At 40.2% G+C, this 25,000-nt stretch overlaps 2 protein-coding genes across 3 annotated transcripts in view; both read left to right on the top strand.

Annotated features, from left to right (window-relative positions):
- LOC114470927 (caspase-3-like) overlaps window positions 1-22,824 on the top strand; it is a 34,051-nt gene extending 11,227 nt beyond the window's left edge. Inside the window, exons 5-7 of the mRNA XM_028459347.1 lie at window positions 7,328-7,503; window positions 7,896-8,013; window positions 22,453-22,824. Of these exons, the coding sequence (XP_028315148.1) occupies window positions 7,328-7,503; window positions 7,896-8,013; window positions 22,453-22,685 (527 nt within the window). The 3' untranslated portion in view covers window positions 22,686-22,824. The remainder of the gene's footprint in view (window positions 1-7,327; window positions 7,504-7,895; window positions 8,014-22,452) is intronic.
- Window positions 22,825-23,658: 834 nt separating this feature from the next.
- Window positions 23,659-25,000, top strand: part of LOC114471082 (interferon regulatory factor 2-like) — a 26,166-nt gene continuing 24,824 nt past the window's right edge. Inside the window, exon 1 of one of the 2 annotated variants that reach the window (XM_028459659.1) lies at window positions 23,659-23,729. The gene's annotated coding sequence lies outside the window, so the exon portion shown is untranslated. Of the gene's footprint in view, window positions 23,730-24,788; window positions 24,917-25,000 lie in introns of those variants that run through there. The other variant, XM_028459657.1, reaches the window with a different exon arrangement.

Genomic DNA, 25,000 nt, shown 5'->3' with positions numbered 1-25,000 from the left:
CAGGTAAAAATTCTCTATGCACAGCCTTTAGGTCATAGTGCTTCTTCATTTTATGCCGTACACACAATAGCTTCTCCTTCGCCAACTTCTGAGCCATATACAATCGGCACAACCACCTGGAACACGGGTTCACCCACTAAACACCCCAACTGAGGTGTCCATTTCCTCATTAAGACATCATTGTGCAGAAAATAACATTGAGAATGATTTCTAACCTCAGGGAAAGGGCAAATGACATCCATGAGTCACTTAAATCACTTAATTCATGTGATTTAGCTCCACAAGACCCCGGCACGCGTTCACCAAAATCACCCTCCAACTTTCCTTCTTTAATTAGCTCAAGTTTTTGTTTTTCAAGCTCAAACCTAATTTTTTCCTTCTCCAACTCAAACCTGCCCCTTTCCTTTTCTTTTTCTAACTCCAACCTACTCTGTCTCTCCTCAAACTGTGACCTCAGCAACAAAAGCTCTCTTTGCTGCTCAAATGTCAACCCAGCAGCACTCGCTGACAACAATGACGAGTCCATACATGCCGGTGACTCTGGTACTAAAACCCCTTGGTCAATTAACCCAGTTTTTAAATTTCCTTTAACACAGTCAATATTTTTCTTTAAATCACCTACTTCCACCTTAAAATGCTCTCTGATCCAAGCCAGTTGCTTTTTTGAAAAAACATCCAAGCTACTAGCACAAGGCGCCTCAACAAACTCCTTTACTAACTCATCCATGGTTACAAAAACAAGTGGAGACCAGAAGACAAGCAATGCCTTAGCAATGTCACACTATCACAAAAACGAGGATCTCCGCTAGACTATACACACCTCGCTAACTAACTCCTCCCTAGTCTTCTGGAAGCGTGGCGGTGGGATCTTACGTGTTCACTCACAGTGAGAACGGCCCTGAAACAAACCCGAGCCGATGAAAGGGAAAGGGAATGAGGATGCTACAACCCGCACTTGCTTCCGTCCCTAAACCACCCGTACAGCAATCTCCTTATGAGAAAGCTGCCTAAACCTACAAGGAAAATCCTCACTTTTAATAACAGTAGACATTACAGACATATACATGCATCTGAGTCTCCAAACAGCAAAGCTGACAAACACCATGAGCAGCGCCGACAAAACCCAGTCAAAGGATAGGATGCAAATCAAACCAGGTCTCCCAAAGAGCGCTACAACTGTCCATATAAGGAAAATGACGTCACAGGGAATCCCCAGGTACAAACCAATCAGAAACGAGCTCAGACCCGAACAACACGTCACACAGGACTGAGCCACACACGCGCCTCCACACCACCATAGATCAAAACATGGTAGAAAAACCCCAAAACACAACCAAAATATATTTAACAAGTGTGTGTTTTAAACAAACCCCCATTTTGTTACAGCCGTTCACGCTGTGACACAAAGGTGGGAGGCGACACTGTTTTAAAGGTGTACAAAACAAGATTTAATGCCAACAAAACCAGGCTTAAACATAAAGAATGACAACCAAGGCAAACAAATGATCAAAATATACTTAAAGGTGCATAATATGTGAGGGTGCCGCTGAGGAGAGAGCCTGCAGCCACACCGATGGACGGGATCCTTCAAACTGTCAAAAAGCCAGTGGTCTGGACAGAAATAGTGAAGACCAGCAGGCGGGGCCAAAACACAGCCAATCAGCACCTGCAATGATGATAAACAAGGAGGAGCGGCTGCCAGAACAAGCAGACTCCCCACAGTACAGGCCAGGGCTGTATCATATATATATATGTATATATAAGACAAAGCCAGGTTTTAGTTGTAAAATATAGATCTATGAGGTGTAGTAGCCAAATCCATGACTTGGCTACCTTGATGGGTAATAAAGGTCTGAGTGGCTGACGCACCCACCGTGTACACCTTTCAGTGTCAGGTTGAGATAAATCACGTACGACTTCTTGATGTACACTCGTTTTCTTTTTATTTTATACTTAGTTGATTCAAACCAATACGTCTATTAAAGCAATCAGTTCACCTATAACCTCTGCACTTTACACAGTATACTATCAAAAAGTGTTTGTGGTGTTCTGGTGTTGTGGTGTTGTGGTGTTGCAGTGTTCTGGTGTTGTGGTGTTGCAGTGTTCTGGTGTTGCGGTGTTCTGGTGTTGCAATGTTGTGTTGTTGGGGTGTTGTGGTGTCGTGTTGTTGTGGTGTCGTGGTGTTCTGGTATTGTGGTGTTCTGGTGTTGCAATGTTGTGTTGTTGGGGTGTTGTGGTGTCGTGTTGTTGTGGTGTCGTGGTGTTCTGGTGTTGTGGTGTTCTGGTGTTGTGGTGTTCTGGTGTTGCAATGTTGTGTTGTTGGGGTGTTGTGGTGTCGTGTTGTTGTGGTGCTGTGGTTTTCTGGTGTTGTGGTGTTCTGGTGTTGCGGTGTTGTGGTGTTGTGTTGTTGCAGTGTTGCGGTGTTGTGTTGTTGGGATGTCGTGGTGTGGTGGCGTGGTGTTGTGGTGTTGCAGTGTTGCGGTGTTGTGTTGTGTTGTTGCGGTGTTGTGTTGTTGCGGTCAGAAACCATTTGAGCTCCACCCTGTCAAGCAACAAAACGCTTGTCCCGGAAGTGACATCACATATATAGTCTGTGACACGCCCAATTAGGACCCACAATTGTATACACCCATAAAATAGCATTACACACCGTCCCCTATTTGTGATGATATAAAGGCATAACAATTCCAATATATACAAATAAGTGGACATTTTCAAAATTACAAACATTACATAGTTTTTTTTCTCTTTTCAAGCTTTTTCTCTCTCTTTTCGTCTTTCCTCTTCTTCTTTTTCCCTCTTCCTCTTCCCCCTTTCCTTTCCTCCTCTTCTTTTTTTCTTTTCTACCTTTTTTCTTTTTTTTTTAAATACTTGAACTCAATGTCTTACTGGTCTGAAAGTTTTGTAACAGTTGTAGATATTCATGCTTTACTTCATCCGGTAGTGATCCTTTCATCAACCGTACTCCAACTCTTAAAAGTCCATTTTTCAAATCTGAATCTAACTTGTTTCCAGAGTGAACTGTTCTCAGATTCCATTGCAACACTTTTCTTGGCAAACCTTTGCTGCTGACAGTAATGGATGATTGCAAGGTCAGCGCCCACCAGATCCTCCGTTGCCAAGGATTGTCCCTTTGGTACTTGTCTTTGTTGCTCCACCTGAGCTCCTTATGCATGCCTCCTGTGACTTTTCTCCAATAGAATCTCTTTCAGCTTGATAAACGAGGCAACTACTACTTTCAGTTTCCTCCAATCTGAAAAGTAAGCCATTAGCCGACTGGTTGCATCCACTAAGCTGTCCATTATGCTAACATGCACCATGGCTTCCCCTTTGATCTCTGGGTTATCTACTTCAGCAATCGCCATGACATTTACTAACCAAGTTTCCTTTGGTCCAACCAAAAAGTTTTGACCCTCAATTCATCTGCAGTCTTGAAGGTAATCTCCAGCCCTTACTCCTCTGGAGACATCATCTGCTGGGTTTTCCCTGGAGCTTACATGACATTTTTCCATCTCCAATGTAGAAATCCTGTTAACCAAAGCTGAAGATAAATCTGATGCCATAGTGCTGTCATAAGTATGCATAGGTCCATTTATGACCCATCCTAATGCTGTCTTTATAGCTTAAGGACCATTTCTCCGGCTCCAACATCTTTGGTGCATTGCTTCCAATAAACAGATCCACCTCCGCCTGTATACAAGGATTGTGTATCTTTGACAGATATGACCACCTTGTGATATCTCCTTTAGTCACAATGTTGTCTGCACTCACAGGCATCCTATCCTGTGTTAGGACTTGAGCTAACTTGTAGAATCTATTAGTCTCTAAACCGGATACACACTCAACTCAACTTTTTCCTGACCCATTGTTTGCAGCAGAAACTGAGTCTGTCTACCAACTACGTTAAGCCTTTTCATGAGACGCTCTAAGCAGAATGTGGCAGAACTACCAGGACCCAGGGTTAGTATTTCTGTACTATGTGATCTCCTGTGACTAATTTAACCTGAACTGGCACCATAGAAAGAAAGCAATGTTCTCTACCGGCCCCTGTATGACCACAGGTTTCATAAGGTGTTGAGGTGTCTTCTGCTGCCTGCTCCTTAGGTGGTTCTGTGTCAGCGTTTACTTCATTTTCCTTTTCAATGTGAATTGAACTTGGATGATTTGCACCACAACTCCTACATGTCAAACGTTTAAAGCAGTCACGGCTAATGCGCCCAGCCAAAGCAAAGCTTCTTTTCCATTAGAAGGCTTCTTTTATCCCTATGCTTCTTCTGTTTGAATTGCTGACAATCCTCCAATGAATGACTTTGAGCACAACACACACAGCCATACTTCCTTGTTAAACTGTGGGGATGTGTGGTTGCCACTGCACTTCCTATTTTATCAGTTGATGACACAGTAACAACATTGGTGGCAAAACTGTTTTCTTTAAACTTACTTCCTGGTTGTGAATTTATCCTGTTGACTGACCTCGACTGTTGGCTGACCTCTGGTAAACTGTGCCAGGTAGTACAAGCAGTTATTACTGCTGACTTTGTCCTCCACCACTTGTTCTAAAGCTTTTATTAAGGGGATATACTGAAGTGGATCACCATTAAATACAGGAATATCTCTTGCTTGCAAAACCATTAAATGCTGTTGTTGGACTAGTGCTGATGTAATTTCATTTTGTTTTTGCATAATGTCACATATGACTCCAAATTGGCTTTTATCTATAGGCTGAGAATTGAACATGGCGGTTTGTCTCTCCTCAGCTGACTTTGGACGTCTTAATTGTTGAAGAGTAGCTTCTTGTAGCTGTGTTTTTGATTCTACTGAGTTCTTTGCTGGTGGAAATGACCAATTTTCTGTTGGCTGTGGATTACTTTGTTTAATAGGTTTGATTACTCTTTTTTCTTCTCTTGATAAGTATGAATTCATTCCATTTGATGATGGCCTTGCGCTTCGACTATCAGCAGCCTGCAGAACTGCTCATTTTGGCAGAAGATTCTTCCAGCAAAGTTTACAGCTCCAGCTGTTCTCTTTGCATTTTTGCTGTTGTTCCTCCAATGCATGCAGTTTCTTTAAGGCTGCTACACGTGCCATCAAAGCAGCTTTCTCAGCCTCTGCTTTAACTCTAGCAGAGGAAGTAGTACTTAAACGTCCACTGCAAGCACTCCTTTTACTTGTGTTGCGAACAACATTAGAAACACTGTCTTCTGGATTTACCCCATCTTTATTGTCAACATCATGACAATCATCATTACAAGTCAATGTTTGATGTTCAACACTTTTTTCCCCATTCTTTAACGTAAGAAATGCATTTTTACCTTCTTGTATTAATTCATTTAACCTTTTTCTTACATTGCTGGCTTTATTTAACTTTACCACACGCTTTGATGTTACAACTTGGGAGTCAGTGTCAGTATTAGTCGCATGCTCAACATTGCTTTCACAGGTTGAATGTGCAATAATACCTGTGGGTCTGTCCTTTGATGCATGCACATTCATTGCTGAGATTGCAAAAAGTCAACTGTCACTTGGTATTGATAATCAAAGCATTTTATTTGTCCCAGAGTAAGTGTGCACGCAAACAAATTGTCACCTTTGAGTTGTAGCGTTACACATACCCTACGGTGGGCCACATAGACCCCAAATCCTACCTCCAGATCTGCAGCCAAGGCAGGTTCTGCTGTCTTCACGCAGGCACACGCTGTCCTCCTCCGAAGAAGCAAACACCTTTATCCTCAAGCTGAAAGCAAACGTCAGCGTCCTCGTTTTTGCCGACCCTCACTGACAGCGATCAGCTCGTTGACTGCTGCTGCCGGACGTAGCAGCGATTTGGCGCACCGTCCAGCAGGCGTTGTGCTCCATTCCGCTCCTCGTAGCAAGACTTCCGTCTCCCAGCCGCCGTGCTCGGCTCACGAATGTGATCTCACCTCGGTCCACTCTGTACCTGGCGTGCATGAGACCCAGTGTCCCAATGTGAGCCACCGACTCTTTGAGAGCAGGTTTCTGACTTGGTGTAATAGCCACATCCACTACTTGGCTACCTTGATGGGTTATTAACTAATTCACTGCCAGCCCTTTTCAGAGCAGCCAACCCAATATTGCCAGGCATTTTAGATGATTTTAACTGATATTTTAAGACCCACAGAATATTTTGTATTATGACAATCTGGATTCTGAAAGATTAAAGCCTCTAGTTTCATCAGAAAAAAATATTTTGTTTCTAGCTTGTTTCGTTCTTCTGTAATCATCAGTTGAATAGAGGAAAGTTTCACACAAATCACCAGTTTGTGACAAAAAACTGAGAAAAACGTCTTTTTCTGAAAAAATCTATTAGTGACTTTCAAACAATTTTTATTTACTTTAGTGACACCTCAACATTAGTTTCCTTCTATAAAACTACAAAAACAACAGAGACCAGGTTTTTGATGCCAACATTATTATTATTTTACTATCAATGTCAGAGTTGAATGGATTTCTTACTGTATTTTGTCGTTCCTCCAAGTCTCTCCCCCGTCATTCTCCACACACGTACAGTAACTTCCTCCTCCTCTTTGACATGCTGATTCTCACCGCTCACCCTGTTTTTTGATGGTTTTCTCTCACCATCACCACACTCTCAATAGTCCACTTAGTTCCACACATGCTCTGGTTGAGTGTGAGCTGCTGTGAGATGGTGAGAACTTCAGCATCAACTCTGTAGAACCATTTTCTGTCTCATAAACTCCTTTCCTCTCCCTCTGAGCTCTGCTCATCACAGGTGATCTCTCATCCGTCTACATCATTGTACAAGCTCAATATTCACAGGAGAGCTTCGTCACACTGTCTCTTAGCAACCCCAGCCTGAAGTTGAGATAAATCACAAACGCCTTCTTGATGTATACTTACTTTCTTTTTATTTTATACTTAGTTGCTTCCAAACCAATGTGTTTATTAAAAAAATCAGTTCACCTATAACCTCTACACTTCACACAGTATACGATCAAACAGTGTTGTGGTCAGAAATCGTTTGAGCTCCACCCCGTCAAGCAACAAATGCTTGTCCCGGAAGTGGCATCACATACTGTATATAGTCTGTGACACGCCCAATTAAGACCCACAATTATATACACCCATAAAATGGCCATTACATGAGTAAATGAGGCTTCTGTTGGCTCAACTAGCAGCTGTGCTAATAGCAGGTGTGTTCATTGATTCATTTTTCTTGTTCATGTGTTGGAATGTTTAAGGGGCTCTGAATAGCTAATAACTTAGCACTTTGAGGCCTAGCGCTACCTGAAGCCTGTTGTCCTTTTGCTCTTATATAACATTTACAGCTGTGTGTGTGTGTGTGCAGTGTCTAAGGAGGACCACAGCCAGAGGGCCTCCTTTGTGTGTGTGCTGCTCAGTCATGGGGAGGAGGGCCTTATATTTGGCACCGACGGCTTTGAACGCTTTGAGACGCTTACGCTGTGTTTCAAAGGAGAGCGATGTCGCACTCTGCTTGGAAAACCAAAGCTCTTCTTTATACAGGTCAGTTACCATGACAACCACCAACACACACTAAGGTAACACACACTGACACACACTTTGACAGTTTAAGCTCCCTCTCCCTCTTATTATTATTATTATTATTATTACGTCACCTAGTGCAAGTGCGTCTGATTGTCTAAAGTTAGGAAAAGAACATCACGTTGTTCTTTTCCTAACTCCTTTAGTAAGTCTCCTAACACCTTTCCTTAACCCTGTGACATCATCCACGGGGTTAAGGAAAAGTGGATAAGAGGAGATAGGAGGAATATTAGACACAGTCTGGGTCTAGAACCTGTGAGCAACATATAAAGCATCTGTATACTGTACAGTAAGGCTCTGATAACTACACAATTAGTGATGATGATGATGTGTGGTTGTGTGTCATGTTCCAGGCGTGTCGTGGTTCTGCTCTGGATGAAGGAGTTCAGCTGGAGGCAGACAGTGGAGCTCAGGTGTCAGAGAAGATCCCTGTGGAGGCTGACTTCCTGTATGCCTACTCCACCACTCCAGGTGTGTTATAGGCGTGTTGTTCAATTCAACTTTATTTACGTACAGTATATAAGACAATTTACAACAAAGTCATCTCATAGCGCTATCAAAATATAAAATTCATAATAACAAAGAAAAAACCCAACAAGATCCACATGAACAAACATTTAGTGACAGTGGGAAGAAACAACTCCCTTTGAACAAGAATAAATCTCTGTTAGAACCAGGTTCAGAGGTGGCAGCCATCTGCGTGGACTGGTTGTGGTTAATAGACAGAAGGACCAACAGAACAGGATAGAGAGATAGAACATCAGAGTGTTCCAGACTAGTTGAGTTGTGAACCACAGATCAGGAAGTGACATCATCAGCTTCACCTGAAACAGAGCAGAGAGAGAACAACGAGGAGAAGACACTGACTGCAGAAAAACATGATACATTAATATCAAGTCAGCCTGTCTGGAAACACCTGATGCTAGACTATGTGTGAGTGGAATGAATCAGTGTAAATGAAGCAGTGTGAGCAGTATGATGGTTATACAACCAGGGACAGAAGTGGGGGGTTGTCTACAACCTGGTACAACTGTGTCTGACTGGACATCATCTCATTACAGCCATTAGAGCTATGTGTGTAGATGGTGGATCATGTTTGAATATATGTGTGTTTTCTAATATATAATCTTAGTTCCTATTTTTAGGTTTAGAGCTTTGTTCCTAGTGGTTAGGTTAACGCTATTATACGGTATATGCTTTAGTAAATAAGTAGGTTTTGAGTTTACTTTTAAAGATGGAGAGAGTAACAGCCTCCTGTACTAAGACTAGGAGCTGTGTCCATTGGGGAGGAGCCTGGTAGCTGAACGCTCTGCCTCCTGTTCTACTTCTAGACACTAGGGCTGTAGTCAACCAAGGAAATGATTGGTCAACCAAGACTATGGCACAGGTAGCAAATAATCGACCAAAAAAAAAAAAAAAAAAAAAAGGTGGCGTGCTGCAGCTGGCAGTGATGGAGCAGAGGAACAGAATTAAGACCCTTGAAGCATCCACTGTTGAATCAATCTTTGTTTCACAAGAACATGGATTATGCTAATATTTGATACATGGATTATGTAAATAGATCCATCTCTAGCGCGCTACACAACTGTGTGTGTTTGACGTGCACTTTTTTCATCGTGCACTGATCTGATGATGACATAAACAGTTCTCTATTAAGTGTTAATAAAAGCAGGTTTACCAATAAAACAAACAAATATGTCATTCATATGAGGAAAACATAAGTTTTAATTGTAGGTTTCAGGTCAGGCTCTGATATAAACACCTAATGTCTGTCAGACCTGTAGGTTATAGTTTGAGTTCAGGTCAAAGCTTGAATAAGGTTCATATCATAAATGGTCTGTGTTTAATCACCAAACCCCAAAACAAAATATGTGTTTCTCTTTTTATTTCTCCACGTCCTCCTCCATCTGATCATTCATTCTCAGGCTCCGCTGCACAAAAACTCTGAGACAAATGCCACAATGTGTACGTGGGTCAGATTGGAACCATAAACCATTCACACTGGAGTCTGATACAGGTCATATTTTAAATGGTCATGTGAACAAATGAACAAAAAATCAGAAATGAGCATTAAGGCGTTTTGGAGAAGATGAGCTCTGTGGGCGTGGATGGTAGGAACGTAGAGGAGTGGCTTCTCAGCTAGAAGGAGTCTGTGGTATCTGCCCTGGTTTAGTTTCACACACCAGTGAGAGTCATATTTGCTTTGGTCTTGAATATAATCCTTCATTTTATTGAAAGTGGATCATCTTTGCACAGCAGGACGAGTGTGTGTTAGAGTCAGGTTGATGTTGACGTCTGCTATGAATGTGGACTGATCACATGTAGCGTTGTGTCATATAGTTAATTGACTGTGGTGAGAGTTAACAGGAAAAAAGCCTGTTTACTTACAAAATATATATCAGTAGACGACATTATAATAACTGCACAAATGTCACCCATTGTAATTTTATTATTTTGCAAATAATGAACAACTGTTAATGCTGAAATTGAAAATCAAAGTTCCTGCATATTTAATAAGTCTGGTCGACCAATGAAATACTTGGTCGACCACGATGGCATCGACCAATTAGTCGACTTAACGACCAAAGTTGGCCTACTAGATACGTTAAGAACTTCCAGAAGACCATCAGACTGAGAGCAGAGTGATCTACCTGGATGATAGGACACTAACAGGTCTCTATAGACATACAGGAGCTAGATCATGTAGAGCTTTGTATGCTAACAGGAGGATTTTAAACTCTATTTTAGATTTTACAGGAAGCCAATGAAGAGAAGCCAATACTGTAGAAATATGTCTCTCCTGTTAGTACCTGTTAGTATTCTAGCTGCAGCATTCTGAATTAACTGGAGACTTTTTAGTGAGTTACTAGAACATCCTGACAGTATAGAGTTACACTAATCTAATCTAGATGTAACACATGCATGGATTAGTTTTTCAGCATCACTCTGGGTCAAGATATTCCTGATTTTATAGATATTACAGAGGTAGAAGAAGGCTGTCCTTGTGATTTGTTTAATATTAGAATTAAAGGATAAGTCAGTATCAAAGATAATGTCTAAGTTTGTTACTGTGGTGCTGGGTGACAGAGTGACGTCATCTAGAGACACTATTTACTCTGATAATTTATCTCTGAGGTGTTTTGGACCAAATAAAATCACTTTGGTTTTATCCTGGTTAAGAAGGAGAAAGTTACGACTCATCCAGGATGTGATGTCATTAAGACAAACCTGGAGTTTTAATAACTGATGAGTTTCATCTGATTTCATTGAGCGATAAAGCTGTGTATCATCTGCATAGCAATGGAAATGTACATCACGAGTACAGTGCCCGTTGGAAGTATGTATTCATATAGTGGGAGGAGCTTAAATAAAGTTGTCAATTATGGTCAAATGGGTATGTGTTTGAAGGTTGGATGTACAAAGAGGTGTACATACTCTGTACTCTGCAGTGACGTGCCGTGACCACTAGGGTTGGGTAGGCACGTTGCAAATCCAGACCACCAATGACAATTTCATATGTTTCTACTGTCAAGTGTTAATTCAATTCAAATAAACTTTATTTGTATAGCACAATTTACAACAAAGTCATGTCAATGCACTCATCAAAATATAAAATTCATAATAAAGAAAAAACCCAACAAGATCCACATGAACAAGTATTTATCATCTAACAAAATCAACATCATAAACACCATTAAAGAAACATAAACATTTAATATAGCCTCCATACTCTCCCAACAACATATATCTCATGACACGACAGCACATCTGTTGTTTGTGTTGGAAACACAGAAACATGGAGAAAATGACAACAACAACAACTCAGAACATTCTCAGTGAGGAGCATCCACAAAGTCAATCCTTCCTTTTGTTCCATTCACTGTAGAAAGAACCAACAATGTTCTGATCTTAGCTTTGCTGAAGGTCTGGTAGCTCAGGTGTTGGTCTCCATCTTTTAAAAGATGTCGTTTTTCCTCAAAACAAAGTTTATTTATCATCTCTACACTGTAAAAAAATTCTCTGTAAAATAACAGTAAAGTGCTGACAGCAGGAATGCCTGTACTTAACTGTTTTTTCACAGTATTCATACTGTAAAATAACTTACAGCTTATAACTGTTTTGGTGAATTACAGTATATTTCTGTATTTTTTCAATTTACAGTAAAATACTGGCAGCAGAGACACCAGCACTTTACTGTAATTTTACAGTATTCATATTGTTCACCAATTTCACAATGTATTATTGTAAAGATAAAATGCAGTATATTTCTTTCTTTTTTAAACTTAATCGTTATTTAGTTCAGCCAACACAGTACAGTATGAAAATTTAGAGTTTTTCTACTACATAGCCATCTTTTAATCTTTACGCTTCTTTGGATAAAATGAAAATAAAAATAAGGCAGACAAAAACAGAGAAGCAACCTAGTATAGCAAAACATAACACAACAATAACAACACGGCAGGCACCCAAGGGGTTAAACCAGAAAATATAGCAAAATATTACAATGTTAACAATGGACAGTTTGTCTTTTAGATTCATACAATTACATGTACACTGTATATTGACAACATATATAGATTCCCTATAAAGTCATATATAAAGATACAGGTTAAAGAAAATCTTAAGAACCAATGACAACAACAACAGTAGAAACAAAAGGAAGTACACCACAGATCATCTCCATCTAAAACTCAGACATATGGTGCATAGTTAGTTTCCAGGGGTACAGGTATGTGAGTGTGGTTAGCCACATGTGTCCCACACTTCCTCCAACAGGAGCTAGGATAACTTTGTCCTATTCTGGACATTATTTCTGGAGTTCTAAAGAAACAAATAATCATCTTCCATTTGAATTCTTTCCATGTATGTGAGTTTGTGACGGAGTGAACCTCTGTACAAATATCTTCCCAGGTGTCCTGTGCTATGACCATGTTTATCTCCACCCCCACCTCTGTCTACGTAACTCTGTCATATTCATAGATAAAAATGTTATATAATTTACTAATGACTTTCTTATGATCCTTCCCATTCTGTATAAAGATCAGAAACTCTTCTATGGGTGTAGGTTTTAGAAGTTTGTTCCACTCATTTTGTGTTATATTCATTTTTAACTGTTCAAATGTCTTCAACTGATCTACTTCCAATAGCTGGTGTATGTAACACAGTCCATAACCCATCTTCTGAACCCTAGATCTAATTTGTTAGCTTTGGTAGTCCTAATGCTCTCTTCATTTTATTCCATATTTTAAGTGTAATGTTAGTCAAATCTGCCATTGCTTTGACAGGTGTGTGTGTGTGTGTGTGTGTGTGTGTGTGTGTGTGTGTGTGTGTGTGTGTGTGTGGCATTCTGCATCCCCATTAACAAGCATCTCATTTGTGCTTCCAAAAAATAGTACTTGAAGTGTGGGAGTTTTCGACCTCCATTTTGTTTTGACTGCCGTAGCGTTCTCAGGTGTATTCTGGGACGCCTGCTATGCCAAACAAATTTTGAAATTATTTTATCCAAATGGTTTAAAAATAATTTGGGATCTCTAGAGGTAGCATCTGGAATAGATACAGTAATTTGGGCAGAACATTCATGAGAATACTTTCAACACGACCAAACAGAGAGAGGGGAAGTGCAGACCAGTGCTCCAACTTAGTACTTCTAATTCATTTATTGTAATTAACATCAAATAAATTATGTAGAGATGGGGGATATACAGTATATACCCAGGTATTTAATACCTTTCACAGGCCATTTCAATCCGTTTTTAGATTTTATACTTTGTGGGATTTTATTTATGTCCATAGCCTCCGTTTTATCTACATTCACTTTGTATCCAGAATAATAGCCACATTTATTAATAAGCTTCTTCAGATATGGTATTGTTGATGTAGGCTCTGTCAGATATAACAGAACATCATCTGCATATAAAGATAATTTATGCTCCTCCCCATTAATGAGTGTTCCTTTGATATTAGGATCATCTCTGATGAGTTGGGCCAGTGGCTCTATGGACAAAGCAAACAGTAATGGAGATCCTATGTAGAATAGCTGTTTATTTTTACAAATCTTAATGGCCCTGCAGGAGCTCTGAAAAAGACATCTACTCCATGCTGTGCTCACTGGCGCCCCCTGATGCAGTGTAATTCAGTAATTATTTTTAATTTACAGCAACATTCTGGGATTACTTTAAATTTTCACAATTTACTGTAGACAGACATAATACAGTGACTCAGCACTTTAGAATATCTAAAATCTCAATGTTCACTGCAATCAAAATTAAAGTTGTTCTGTGGGCGACAGAGAAGTGCTTAAACCTATATGCTAAATAATTAATAAATAATTTACAAAGGATATAAATCACACATATTTATTTAAACAGGCAGTGCCAACATTAATCAATTAATCAATAAATCAATCAATCAATCAATTTTTATTTGTATAGCGCCAAATCATAACCAATGGTATCTCAAGACACTTTACAGTAGAGCAGTCTTAAGGATGGACTCTTCATTTTATGGATACACACATATGCATATATACGTATATACACATACATATGTATCCCACACCCAACATGAATTCATCATGGCGGCAAGGAAAACCTTCTGTTAAGCAGCAGGAACCTTGTGTGGATCCCATTCCTATGATGAACAGCCATCCACGTTATGCTGTGTTGGGTGTGTGCAGAGGAAAGGGTGGAGACAGAGTTGTTGAGACTCTGTAACTCCACACTGAGGATCCCACGGACCTGCAAGACAAAAGCCAGAAGGAGTACAGGAGCAAACACACAAGGGAAGAAGCAGACATAGAGGGAGTGTTTGAAAGAGGAATGGGACCCTCTCCGGTCCCTCTCTAACCTAAATGACCTCTCTCTTAACGCCCTCTCCAACCTCTCTCCAACCGAGCATGCCAGACCCCCCCCCCCCCCCGGCAGTCTATGCCTATTGCATCTTAACTATGAGCTATGAGCTGGTTCCTAACTAAAAGATTTACCAAAGAGGAATGTTTTGAGCCTAACCTTAAAGGTAGAGAGGGTGTCTGCCCCCCGAACCGTGGTTGGTAGATGGTTCCAGAGAAGTGGGGCCTGATAACTGAAAGCTCTTCCTCCTATACTACTTTTAGAGACGAATGGAACAACGAGTAGTCCAGCATTTTGAGAGCGTAGTGTTCTGGGGGGATTGTATGGCACTACAAGCTCCTTGAGATAGACTGGTGCCTGTCCATTTAGGGCTTTATAAGTGAGAAGAAGAATCTTGAATTCTATTCTATATTTTATGGGAAGCCAATGCAGAGAGGCTAATACAGGAGTAATGTGATCTCTTCTCCTAGTTTTAGTCAGTACACGTGCTGCAGCATTTTGAACCAGCTGAAGTGTCTTAAGCGACTTGCTCGGGCAGCCTGCTAAAAGAGAATTACAATAATCCAGTCTAGAGGTAACAAAAGCATGGACTAGTTTTTCGGCGTCGCCCTGAGACAGGATAGATCTGATTTTAGCAATGTTACGGAGATGAAAGAAGGCAGTTCTTGAAGTTTGTTTTATGTGAGAGTTGAAGGATAAATCCTGATCAAATAGAACCCCAAGGTTTCTAACAGTTGTGCTTTGTGCCAGAGTAATGCCATCTAGGGCAGTTAGGCTAGCATAGGTTTCTCTAATCTGTCGTGGGCCCAGTACAATGACCTCAGTCTTGTCTGAGTTGAGAAGAAGAAAATTTTGGTCCATCCAGGCCCTAATGTCCTTTAGACAGGCCTCAAGTTTAGATAGCTGATTTGTCTCACCTGGCATCATTGATACATACAGTTGGGTATCATCAGCATAGCAGTGGAAGTTAACAGAGTATTTTCTCATAACATTACCAAGGGGGATCATATAGATACAGAAGAGGATTGGACCTAGCACAGAGCCCTGAGGAACCCCGTAGCTTACTTTAGTGTACACAGAAGACTTATTATTCATGTGTACAAACTGGTACCTATCAGATAGGTAGGACTTAAACCAGTTTAGGGCAGTCCCTGTGATTCCAAGTAATTCCTCTAATCTCTCTAGTAGAATATAGTGATCTATAGTGTCAAAAGCTGCACTAAGATCTAATAAAACCAGCACTGAGAGTCGTCCTTCATCTGAAGCCCAGAGTAGATCATTAGTTACTTTAACTAAAGCAGTCTCTGTGCTGTGTTGAGCTCTAAAACCTGACTGGAAGTCCTCGAACAGGCTGTTGTTTTGAAGAAATTCACAGAGCTGAGCTGCCACAACTTTATCAAGAATCTTTGAAATAAAAGGAAGATTAGATATAGGCCTGTAGTTTGCTAAAGTGCTGGAATCAAGAGTAGGTTTTTTGAGAAGGGGTTTGATTACAGCTACTTTAAAGGACTGTGGCACGTAGCCTATTGATAGGGATATATTTATTGTCTCCAACAAAGATGGGCAGACTAGGGGAATAACTTCTTTAAACAGCTTAGTTGGGATCGGATCTGAAAGGCAGGTCGATGGTTTGGAGGATGAAATAATAGAGTTAAGTTCCTGAAGTCCTATATGTGTGAAACAGTTTAGGTTAGGCCTATTTACATTTAATGGTACAGCAGGCCCAGGTGAAGGCAGGGAGTGGCTAATTTTATCTCTAATCTTGTGAATTTTATGGTTAAAAAATGTCATAAAGTCCTCACAGCTGAGGGCTAGAGGAATCATGGGCTCAATAGAGCTCTGACTTTGTGTTAGCCTGGCTACAGTGCTGAAAAGGTACCTCGGATTATTTTTATTTTCTTCAATTAGTGAGGAGTAGTATGTAGATCGACTATGTCGTAAGGCTGTCATGTATTTACTATGACTTTCTTGCCAGAGTATTCGTGACTCCTCTGTTTTATTGGAGCGCCACATTCTCTCTAATTTACGGGTTGTTTGTTTGAGTGTGTGAGTTTCAGAGCTAAACCACGGAGCTTTCCTCTGACGTTTAATAGTTTTTTCCCTCAATGGGGCAATTGAGTCCAAGGTGGATTTTAGTAGACTAGCAGAGCTATCGACAAGCAGATCCAGTTGAGAGGGGTTATAATTAATATCATAGTTATTTATTGGATGGTGCACTGAGTTTAAGGCAGCAGGAATGGCCTCTTTAAATTTAGCCACAGCACTATTGGACAGATTTCTACTCCTAACTATTTTATTGCACAGTGCGAGATCCTCTAGGATAATGTTAAAAGATATTAAAAAGTGATCTGATAGCAGAGGATTTTCAGGGTAGACTTTTAGTTCATTAATATCAAGGCCATATGTTAGAACAAGATCAAGAGTATGATTTAAACGATGAGTAGCTTCATTAATAGTTTGAAAAAAGCCAACTGAGTCTATTAGGGACATAAAGGCTGAGCTCAGGCTATCACTATCTTTGTCCACATGGATATTAAAATCTCCTACTATCAGTATTTTATCAGAACTGAGGACTAAGTTTGATATAAACTCAGAGAATTCTGATAGAAATTCAGAATAAGGGCCTGGAGGACGGTAAATTATCACAAATAAGACTGGCTGGCAGGTTTTTGATTTGGTATGAGATAAATTTAGAACCAGGCTTTCAAAGGAAGTGTAATTGGCCTTTGGTTTAGGATAGATTAGGAGAGAGGAATGATAAATAGCTGCTACACCACATCCACGGCCTATGTCTCGTGGCATATGAGTATTTAAATGACTGGGAGGAGTGGCTTCATTTAAACTAACATATTCATCTTGATACAGCCATGTTTCAGTTAAACAGAATAAATCAAAGTTATTTTCTGAGATAAGGTCATTTACTAGTAGAGATTTGGATCTCAGTGATCTAATATTTAATAGAGCACATCTAATGCTTTTATGTTTTGGTGTTTCTAGATTTGAGATTTTAATTTTTTTCAGATTTTTATAATTGATAGCTCTTTTATTTGATTTTATGTTAAAATCATTGTGAAATATGGGTCGAGGGACAGACACCGTCTACATAAAATAATATTCATCACCATCACAACAGTTGTCATGGCGATGAACACAGCTATCATAATAGCAATGGGAGGGAAACTGTCCTAAGGCAAGCGCAGAGGGGCGTGGAGGACTCCGCCTCTGTAACATGGTCTCAGTCATGAGATGTCATAAATGTACCATGTTTTCTGATAGTAGAGATGCTCCCTCCAAAGTAGGATGGATTCCATCTCTTCCTATCAGGTTCGGTTTTCCCCAGAAGGATCTCCAATTATCAATGAAGCCCACCTCGTTTTCTGGACACCACCTCGATAGCCAGCGGTTAAATGATGACATGCTATAGGCTATACATGTCATCACTGGTCAGATTTGGTAAGGGACCAGAGAAAATTACGGAGTCCGACATTGTTTTAGCATAAGCACAAACTGATTCAATGTTCACTTTGGTTGCTTCCGACTGACGACGTCGGGAGTCATTAGTGCCGACATGGAGGACTATCCTATCAAACTTATGATTACTCTTTGCCAGCAACTTTAGATTTGATTCTATGTCGCCCGCTCTGGCCCCTGGGATGCACCTCACGATGCCCGCTGACTTTGCTAGCTTCACGTTTCTCACTATGGAGTCGCCAATTATCAGAGTTTGTTCCCCGGTGAGTGTGTTGTCCTCACGGAGGGGGGAGAACCTGTTTGAGACGTGAACATGGTGGTGTCCCGAGCGGCTTTTTGACCTTCGACTATGCTTACCACGGACAGTAACCCACTCATTGCTGGCCGGGGGGGAGGCTAAGCTAGAGCTAGCACGGTCCGCACCGGCTAGGTCCTGCTTGCTAGCTTCGGTTTTGGTATCAGGGGTGCGGAACCGCTTCTCCAGATTGTTGATCCTCGCCTCCATATCTAACAGTACGCTACACTTTATGCAACTACCATTGTCCCTAAAGGAGGACGAGGAGTAACTAAACATCTGACACACCGGGCAGGAGAGCGGAGGGGAGGAGAGAGAAGCCATAGGTGCTAAATTTAAGCTAAGCTAAGCTAAGGACAAAAGGAAGTTTAAAGGAGATTACACTGCCTCTAAGAGGCGAGATTGCTTTTTACTTAACCTTCGTACTTTTAACTGTACGGTAAAAAATTAAAACAAGTGTTTTCAAGGCTAAAATATCAATGACAACAAGTTTGATTAGCGTTAGCAGAACACAGTAGTAGAGCGCTGCAAGCAGCGGTAGAGCGTAAACAGGAAATGATCGATACGTCACCACGTCACCACGTCACCCTACATGAACACAGCTACTGGAAAATACAATATATTAAAAAAGAAACAAGAAATTGTTAGATGCTTCAGATAAACAAGCCAAAGAGATTCTGAGGAGCAAAATAAAATGTCTGCTGTACCAATAATGGTAATAAACTAAAATAATTAGATTGAATGTCAGAGATCTACAACATTATGGTGAAGTGTGTGTGTGTGTATAGTTCTATGACGTAGCTTGTGCTTTACCATTAAAGAGTCCTGTGAGGCACATGTTTACCTCTGTGAAGTATCAGTGCATTATTATATTAGTCTGAGTATGTGTAGATAGTTGTGATTCAGGAATCTTCTCAGTCAGGGAGAGATGATCTTCACCATGCTCGTCGTAGTTCTTCTCCATGGTTTTATTCCAGTGTTGTCATTCTAAAACAACAACAAACACAATAATCAAAAATAACTCAAAATGTACGATAACATTACATGCTTCTAAATCTGATCAAATCAAAGTTTTTAATGGTTTAATGTCAGCTTTTCAGAACAATATGAAAAATTGAGAGCAAGAGACAAGATGAAGTTCACTGACCTATGAAGTCTGATTCTAAGTCCATGAGGTTCTTCACTAGTGGAGACGTGTGTTCACTTCTTCTGGACCATCGTATCCATCTTCTTTGATCCTCTCTGCAGGTTGACACCAATGAAACGCACACAATCAGAATAGTGTATGATCAAAACAAAATATATATATATATTTATAAATATAGTGTATGATCAGTGATTGAATGAAAAACTACATTTTATATTTCAAGTTATTTAACATAAGGTGATGTAACTCATTCACATGTACTGATATCAGGAGATATTTTGTGTAATTTTGCAGCTTGATTTTCCGATCACATCTTTCTGTATCTTGGAAGTATTTTATGTGCTGAACATTGCACTACAGCCTAATCACAGACATCTTAATTAAAGCTTATAGACAGTGTTATCTGAGTAAATATTAAGACACTGTAGAATTACTCAATATATGTTGTATTCTTGTTTGAATGGCTGAAGTTTTTTTGTGTTGTGGGTTGAGATATGTTTAGTTACGTGACCTGAACCCCAGTTTTCTGCTGCTCATGTCTGATCAGAGTCTGATTTCATGTTTCTGTCAATAAATACCACCTTATGTTAAATAATCCAAACTATCCCTGTGAGTGTGCACATCTGTGATTATTCAGGTTTCAGTTTTAACTAATTTGCTAATTTCTCATTTCTTGCCACACATAAAACATACATATTTAACCTGTACATTGGTGGTTAAATGAATCTGTTCCCACACAATTAAAAATTGTATTTTCTTCCAGAAATAGTGTTTTTGTTGGTTTAGTTTCTTACCAGGGATTTAAAACTTAAGGTTAGTCACAGGTGGAGGAAAGTTGATGGTCTGTAGATGTTGTAAGAGGTGAAGTAGGAATGTGCTGAATCATTGCACAATGTGATTTATTTTTAGGTTAACAAATTGTTATATCTTGATTTTATTTGTCATTAATCAATAATAGATACTGTTGGAAAATAACAACTCTTTATTTCAATAATTTTTTTTAAAGCTATAGGGAGCCATTGCAAAAGAGTCAAAGGGCCGCATGAGGCTCCAGAGCCGCAGGTTGCAGACCCCTGAGATAGACCAATTGGAGTGAAATTATGTCAATAAAAGCTGCATTTTGGGGATATTTCAGGAGCTGCTTTGTTTAATAAAGTATTGAGCACCCCTGCAGGGGGGACATTAGCTTTGTTTCTAATTGCTATAATTTTATCAGTAAAGAAGATGATGAAGTCGTCACTGCTCAGGTTGACAGGAATAGAGGGTTCAACAGTGCTGTGGCTTTTGGTGGGCGTGGCTACAGTGTTGAATAGCAACCATAGATTGTTTTTGTTTTCCTCTATTAAAGTTGAATAATAGGAGGTTCTAGATTTGTGAAGAGCTTTTTTTATAAGCTGACAAACTTTCTCTCCAGGCAGTATGAACTTCTACCATGTCTGAGGAGAGACACTTCTTTTCTAATTTTCGCGATGCCTGTTCTTAAAAGACTCAATTCAGAATTATACCAGGGAGCGACCTTTTTATGAAATATCGTCTTCTTTTTAAGCAGAGCAACAGCATCCAGAGCTGTGTGCAGTGACAACATTGCACTGTTAATAAGATGATCTATTTTCTCTGTCGTTATAGGTGTGATATAGGCAATACCTGTTTATCTCATCTCTAATGCTAACGCTAGCATTTCCTCTCTCTCAGGCTAGTACTTGTGGCTAACATTAGCCTCTCTTCTCTAATGCTAACTGTAGCATCTCCTCTTAGCCAGGCTACTACTCATGGCTAACATTAGCGTCTCCTCTCTAATGCTAATGCTAGCGTTTCCTCTCTCTCAAGCTACTACTTGTGGCTAACGTTAGTGTCTCCTCTCTAATGCTAACTGTAACGTCTCCTCTCTGCCAGGCTACTACTCGTGGTTAACGTTAGCCTCTCCTCTCTAATGCTAACGCTAGCGTCTCCTCTCTCTCAGGCTACTACTCATGGTTAACGTTAGCCTCTCCTCTCTAATGCTAACGCTAGCGTCTCCTCACTTTGAGGCTACTACTTAGGTTGACGTTAGCCTCTCCTCTCTAATGCTAACGCTAGCGTCTCCTCACTTTGAGGCTACTACTTAGGTTGACGTTAGCTTCTCCTCTCTAATGCTAACGCTAGCGTCTCCTCTCTCTCAGGCTACTACTCATGGTTAACGTTAGCCTCTCCTCTCTAATGCTAATGCTAGCATCTCCGCACTTTGAGGCTACTACTTGTGGTTAACGTTAGCCTCTCCTCTCTAATGCTAACACTCGCGTCTCCTCTCTCCGACTACTACTTGTGGTTAACATTTGCCTCTCCTCTCTAATGCTAAGGCTAGCGTCTCCTCTCTTTGAGGCTACTACTTGTGGTTAACGTTAGCCTCTCTTCTCTAATGCTAACGTTAGCGTCTCTCTCTCAGGCTACTACTTGTGGTTGACGTTTGCCTCTCCTCTCTAATGCTAAGGCTAGCGTCTCCTCTCTTTGAGGCTACTACTTGTGGTTAACGTTAGCCTCTCTTCTCTAATGCTAACGCTAGCGTTTCCTCTCTCTCAGGCTACTACTCATGGTTAACGTTAGCCTCTCCTCTCTAATGCTAATGCTAGCGTCTCCTCACTTTGAGGCTACTACTTGTGGTTAACGTTAGCCTCTCCTCTCTAATGCTAACACTAGCGTCTCCTCTCTCCGACTACTACTTGTGGTTAACGTTTGCCTCTCCTCTCTAATGCTAAGGCTAGCGTCTCCTCTCTTTGAGGCTACTACTTGTGGTTAAAGTTAGCCTCTCTTCTCTAATGCTAACGCTAGCGTTTCCTCTCTCTGAGGCTACTACTCATGGTTAACGTTAGCCTCTCCTCTCTAATGCTAATGCTAGCGTATCCTCACTTTGAGGCTACTACTTGTGGTTAACGTTAGCCTCTCCTCTCTAATGCTAACGCTAGCGTCTCCTCTCTCCGACTACTACTTGTGGTTAACGTTTGCCTCTCTTCTCTAATGCTAAGGCTAGCGTCTCCTCTCTTTGAGGCTACTACTTATGGTTAACGTTAGCCTCTCTTCTCTAATGCTAACGTTAGCATCTCTCTCTCAGGCTACTACTTGTGGTTAACGTTAGCCTCTCTTCTCTAATGCTAACGTTAGCGTCTCTCTCTCAGGCTACTACTCGTGGAGGAACACGTCCAATGGCTCATGGTTCATCCAGTCTCTGTGTGACATGCTGCAGACACACAGTGAGCACATGGAGCTGATGCAGATCATGACGCGGGTCAACAGGAAGGTGGCGCTACACTTTGAGTCCAGCTCCAACCTTCCAGGCTTCAGTGGGAAGAAGCAGATCCCCTGTATTGTCACCATGCTGACCAAAGACTTTTACTTTCCTCACAAATAAACACACAACCACCTGTTTGGTTGTGTTCTGTGAGAGCGTGGGAACTGTCTACTTTTGTATTCAGAACAACTCTGACATGTCACAGGAAACAGGATTTAATACTAAATAAAATGTTTGTAATAAAATAACTGAAATATTATCAAGTGTCGACAGTTTTAAAGAAACACAATCATTAGGTATTTCATGACATATCAACAAACATCCCATTATTCAATAAGTACACTGTACATTTTTAGTTTGATCTGATTAATACTTTATAGATATGGATAATATAGTGAGGGGGTGTGTCCTTATTTATCTTCCATGTTCATCTTCCAATATATCTGTAACTCCATCACATATAAAGGTAAATATGGTATAGTAATAAGCTCCACCCACTCTCTCAGACTATATAAATAGATCTGCTATACATCCTATCTGGTGGACATGTCAGCTCCTCTAAATAGTCAGTGTGTGTTTGGGTCTGGAACATGTTCAGTAAACTACTTAGCATATGTCTCAGCTCCCTGTAATGTGATCAGCTTAGAGCTATGAACATAGACTGTTCACATCACTAATGATTAGTCACAGATATACATTGGTTCTAGACTCACACACTCTGGAAATATGAACATGTACTTTATTTACTATTTTTTAAACTATTTTCATTGGTCCATTACTGTATGTGGGAATGTAAGAAAAAATGTGGTTTGGTTTCATTTATAGTATTAAATAATAATATTGAATAATTGCAGAACAACTGGTAATTTTTTAGAAATAAATGTATGTTCTGTAACTGTGACCCTTTAACACCATCAGCCCTCTGGGGATAAATACAGTTATTGATTGATTGGCTGTGTAACAGATGTAAGTGTGTAAAGCTACCACTAGAGGGAGCCACAGCAGCAGCAGTGAGTGACTCAGCAGAATGTTCACAATGTTCTTTCAGTTCCAGGAACTCACGTCACGTGTTCCTCTGTTTGTTTTTCTGATGAAAACTAAACTTCAATGTGTTAAACGTCACACAAACGTCACAGTGTGACCTTTGCTTTCGTTTCGTTGCTGGTGAGTAACTTTATTTCCTTGACTTTACTGTTGTTCTATGAGTAAAGACTTTCTCAATCAATCATTTCCTTTCAAAATAAAACACCTGAAACCTCAGTGTGCGTGTGTTTTCCACACGCACACTGAGCACGCGTTAGTTTCGTTAGATGACGAAAACTAAAACAGGTTTGAACGTTAGAAGGAGGAAGTGAAAACGACAGCATCTCAAAGATCTTCTATTCACGAAGAACGTTCATCTCACAGAGGATCTAGTCTTACCTGCGTTTATGTGACAATAAGTCAATAAAAAAATTACTTTTCAAAAATATTTTGATGTTTTCATCGACTGAAAACGAAACACATTTTGTCACATTACACGGAATCCAAGCAGAACTCGTACAACGAATGGTCAGCAAATCTGTAAAAAATGCATAAACTATTGTGCTTTATATTTTAGTCGACTAAAATATTAATATCATTTAGTTGAACCAGACTGTAAGTGAAATAGTCTTGATGACTAAATTTGGATCTAAACTGTTGCATTTTAGTGAAACTAAATCATAAGTTGTGTGTAGTTTGCATGTTCTAAACGACGACTACAGTGTTTCTATTAAAGTCATATTCATAGACTATTTACAGCATTATTAAAACACTAGATGTTTGCTTTAAAGCCTCCATTTGAATGACATTTCAATTAAGTTATTAAAACTACTTCATTAATAAAGGAGTAATACATTTATTTATTACATGTTATTTGAGTCTCAGCTCACATGGAGGAGTTTATTATTATTATTATTATTATTATTATTATTATTATTATTATTATTATTATTATTATTATAATAATAATAATAATAATCACTAAAGTGATTAAAAGTTGCACTTGTTTATATTTTTCTCATAGAAATACATGATTTCTGGTTCTGTAAATAAAGAGCGGAGTGGGAGCTCGTGCCGCGGCGCGTTCCCGCGGCTCGGGCACGCCCCCGACGGGGATTTCCACTTCCCGGAGCGGCCGCAGTTTTCCTTTCGCTATGTGTGTGTTACTACACACACACACACACACACACACACACACACACACACACACACACACACACACACACACACACACACACACACACACACAGACAGAGTGTGTGTGTGTGTGGGTTTTGCTCCTAAAACCTTGGACTGAGCAGTGAGGGCACCGCGTCCACTGTGAACAGGTAACACACACACACACACACACACACACACACACACACACACACACACACACACACACACACACACGGACCGTATGGAGCAGG

The sequence above is a fragment of the Gouania willdenowi genome, chromosome 10, assembly GCF_900634775.1.
Source record: "Gouania willdenowi chromosome 10, fGouWil2.1, whole genome shotgun sequence".
Classification (NCBI taxonomy): domain Eukaryota; kingdom Metazoa; phylum Chordata; class Actinopteri; order Blenniiformes; family Gobiesocidae; genus Gouania; species Gouania willdenowi.
The sequence above is the reverse complement of the archived record's forward strand: the minus strand, read 5'-3'. Positions and strand labels throughout refer to the sequence as shown.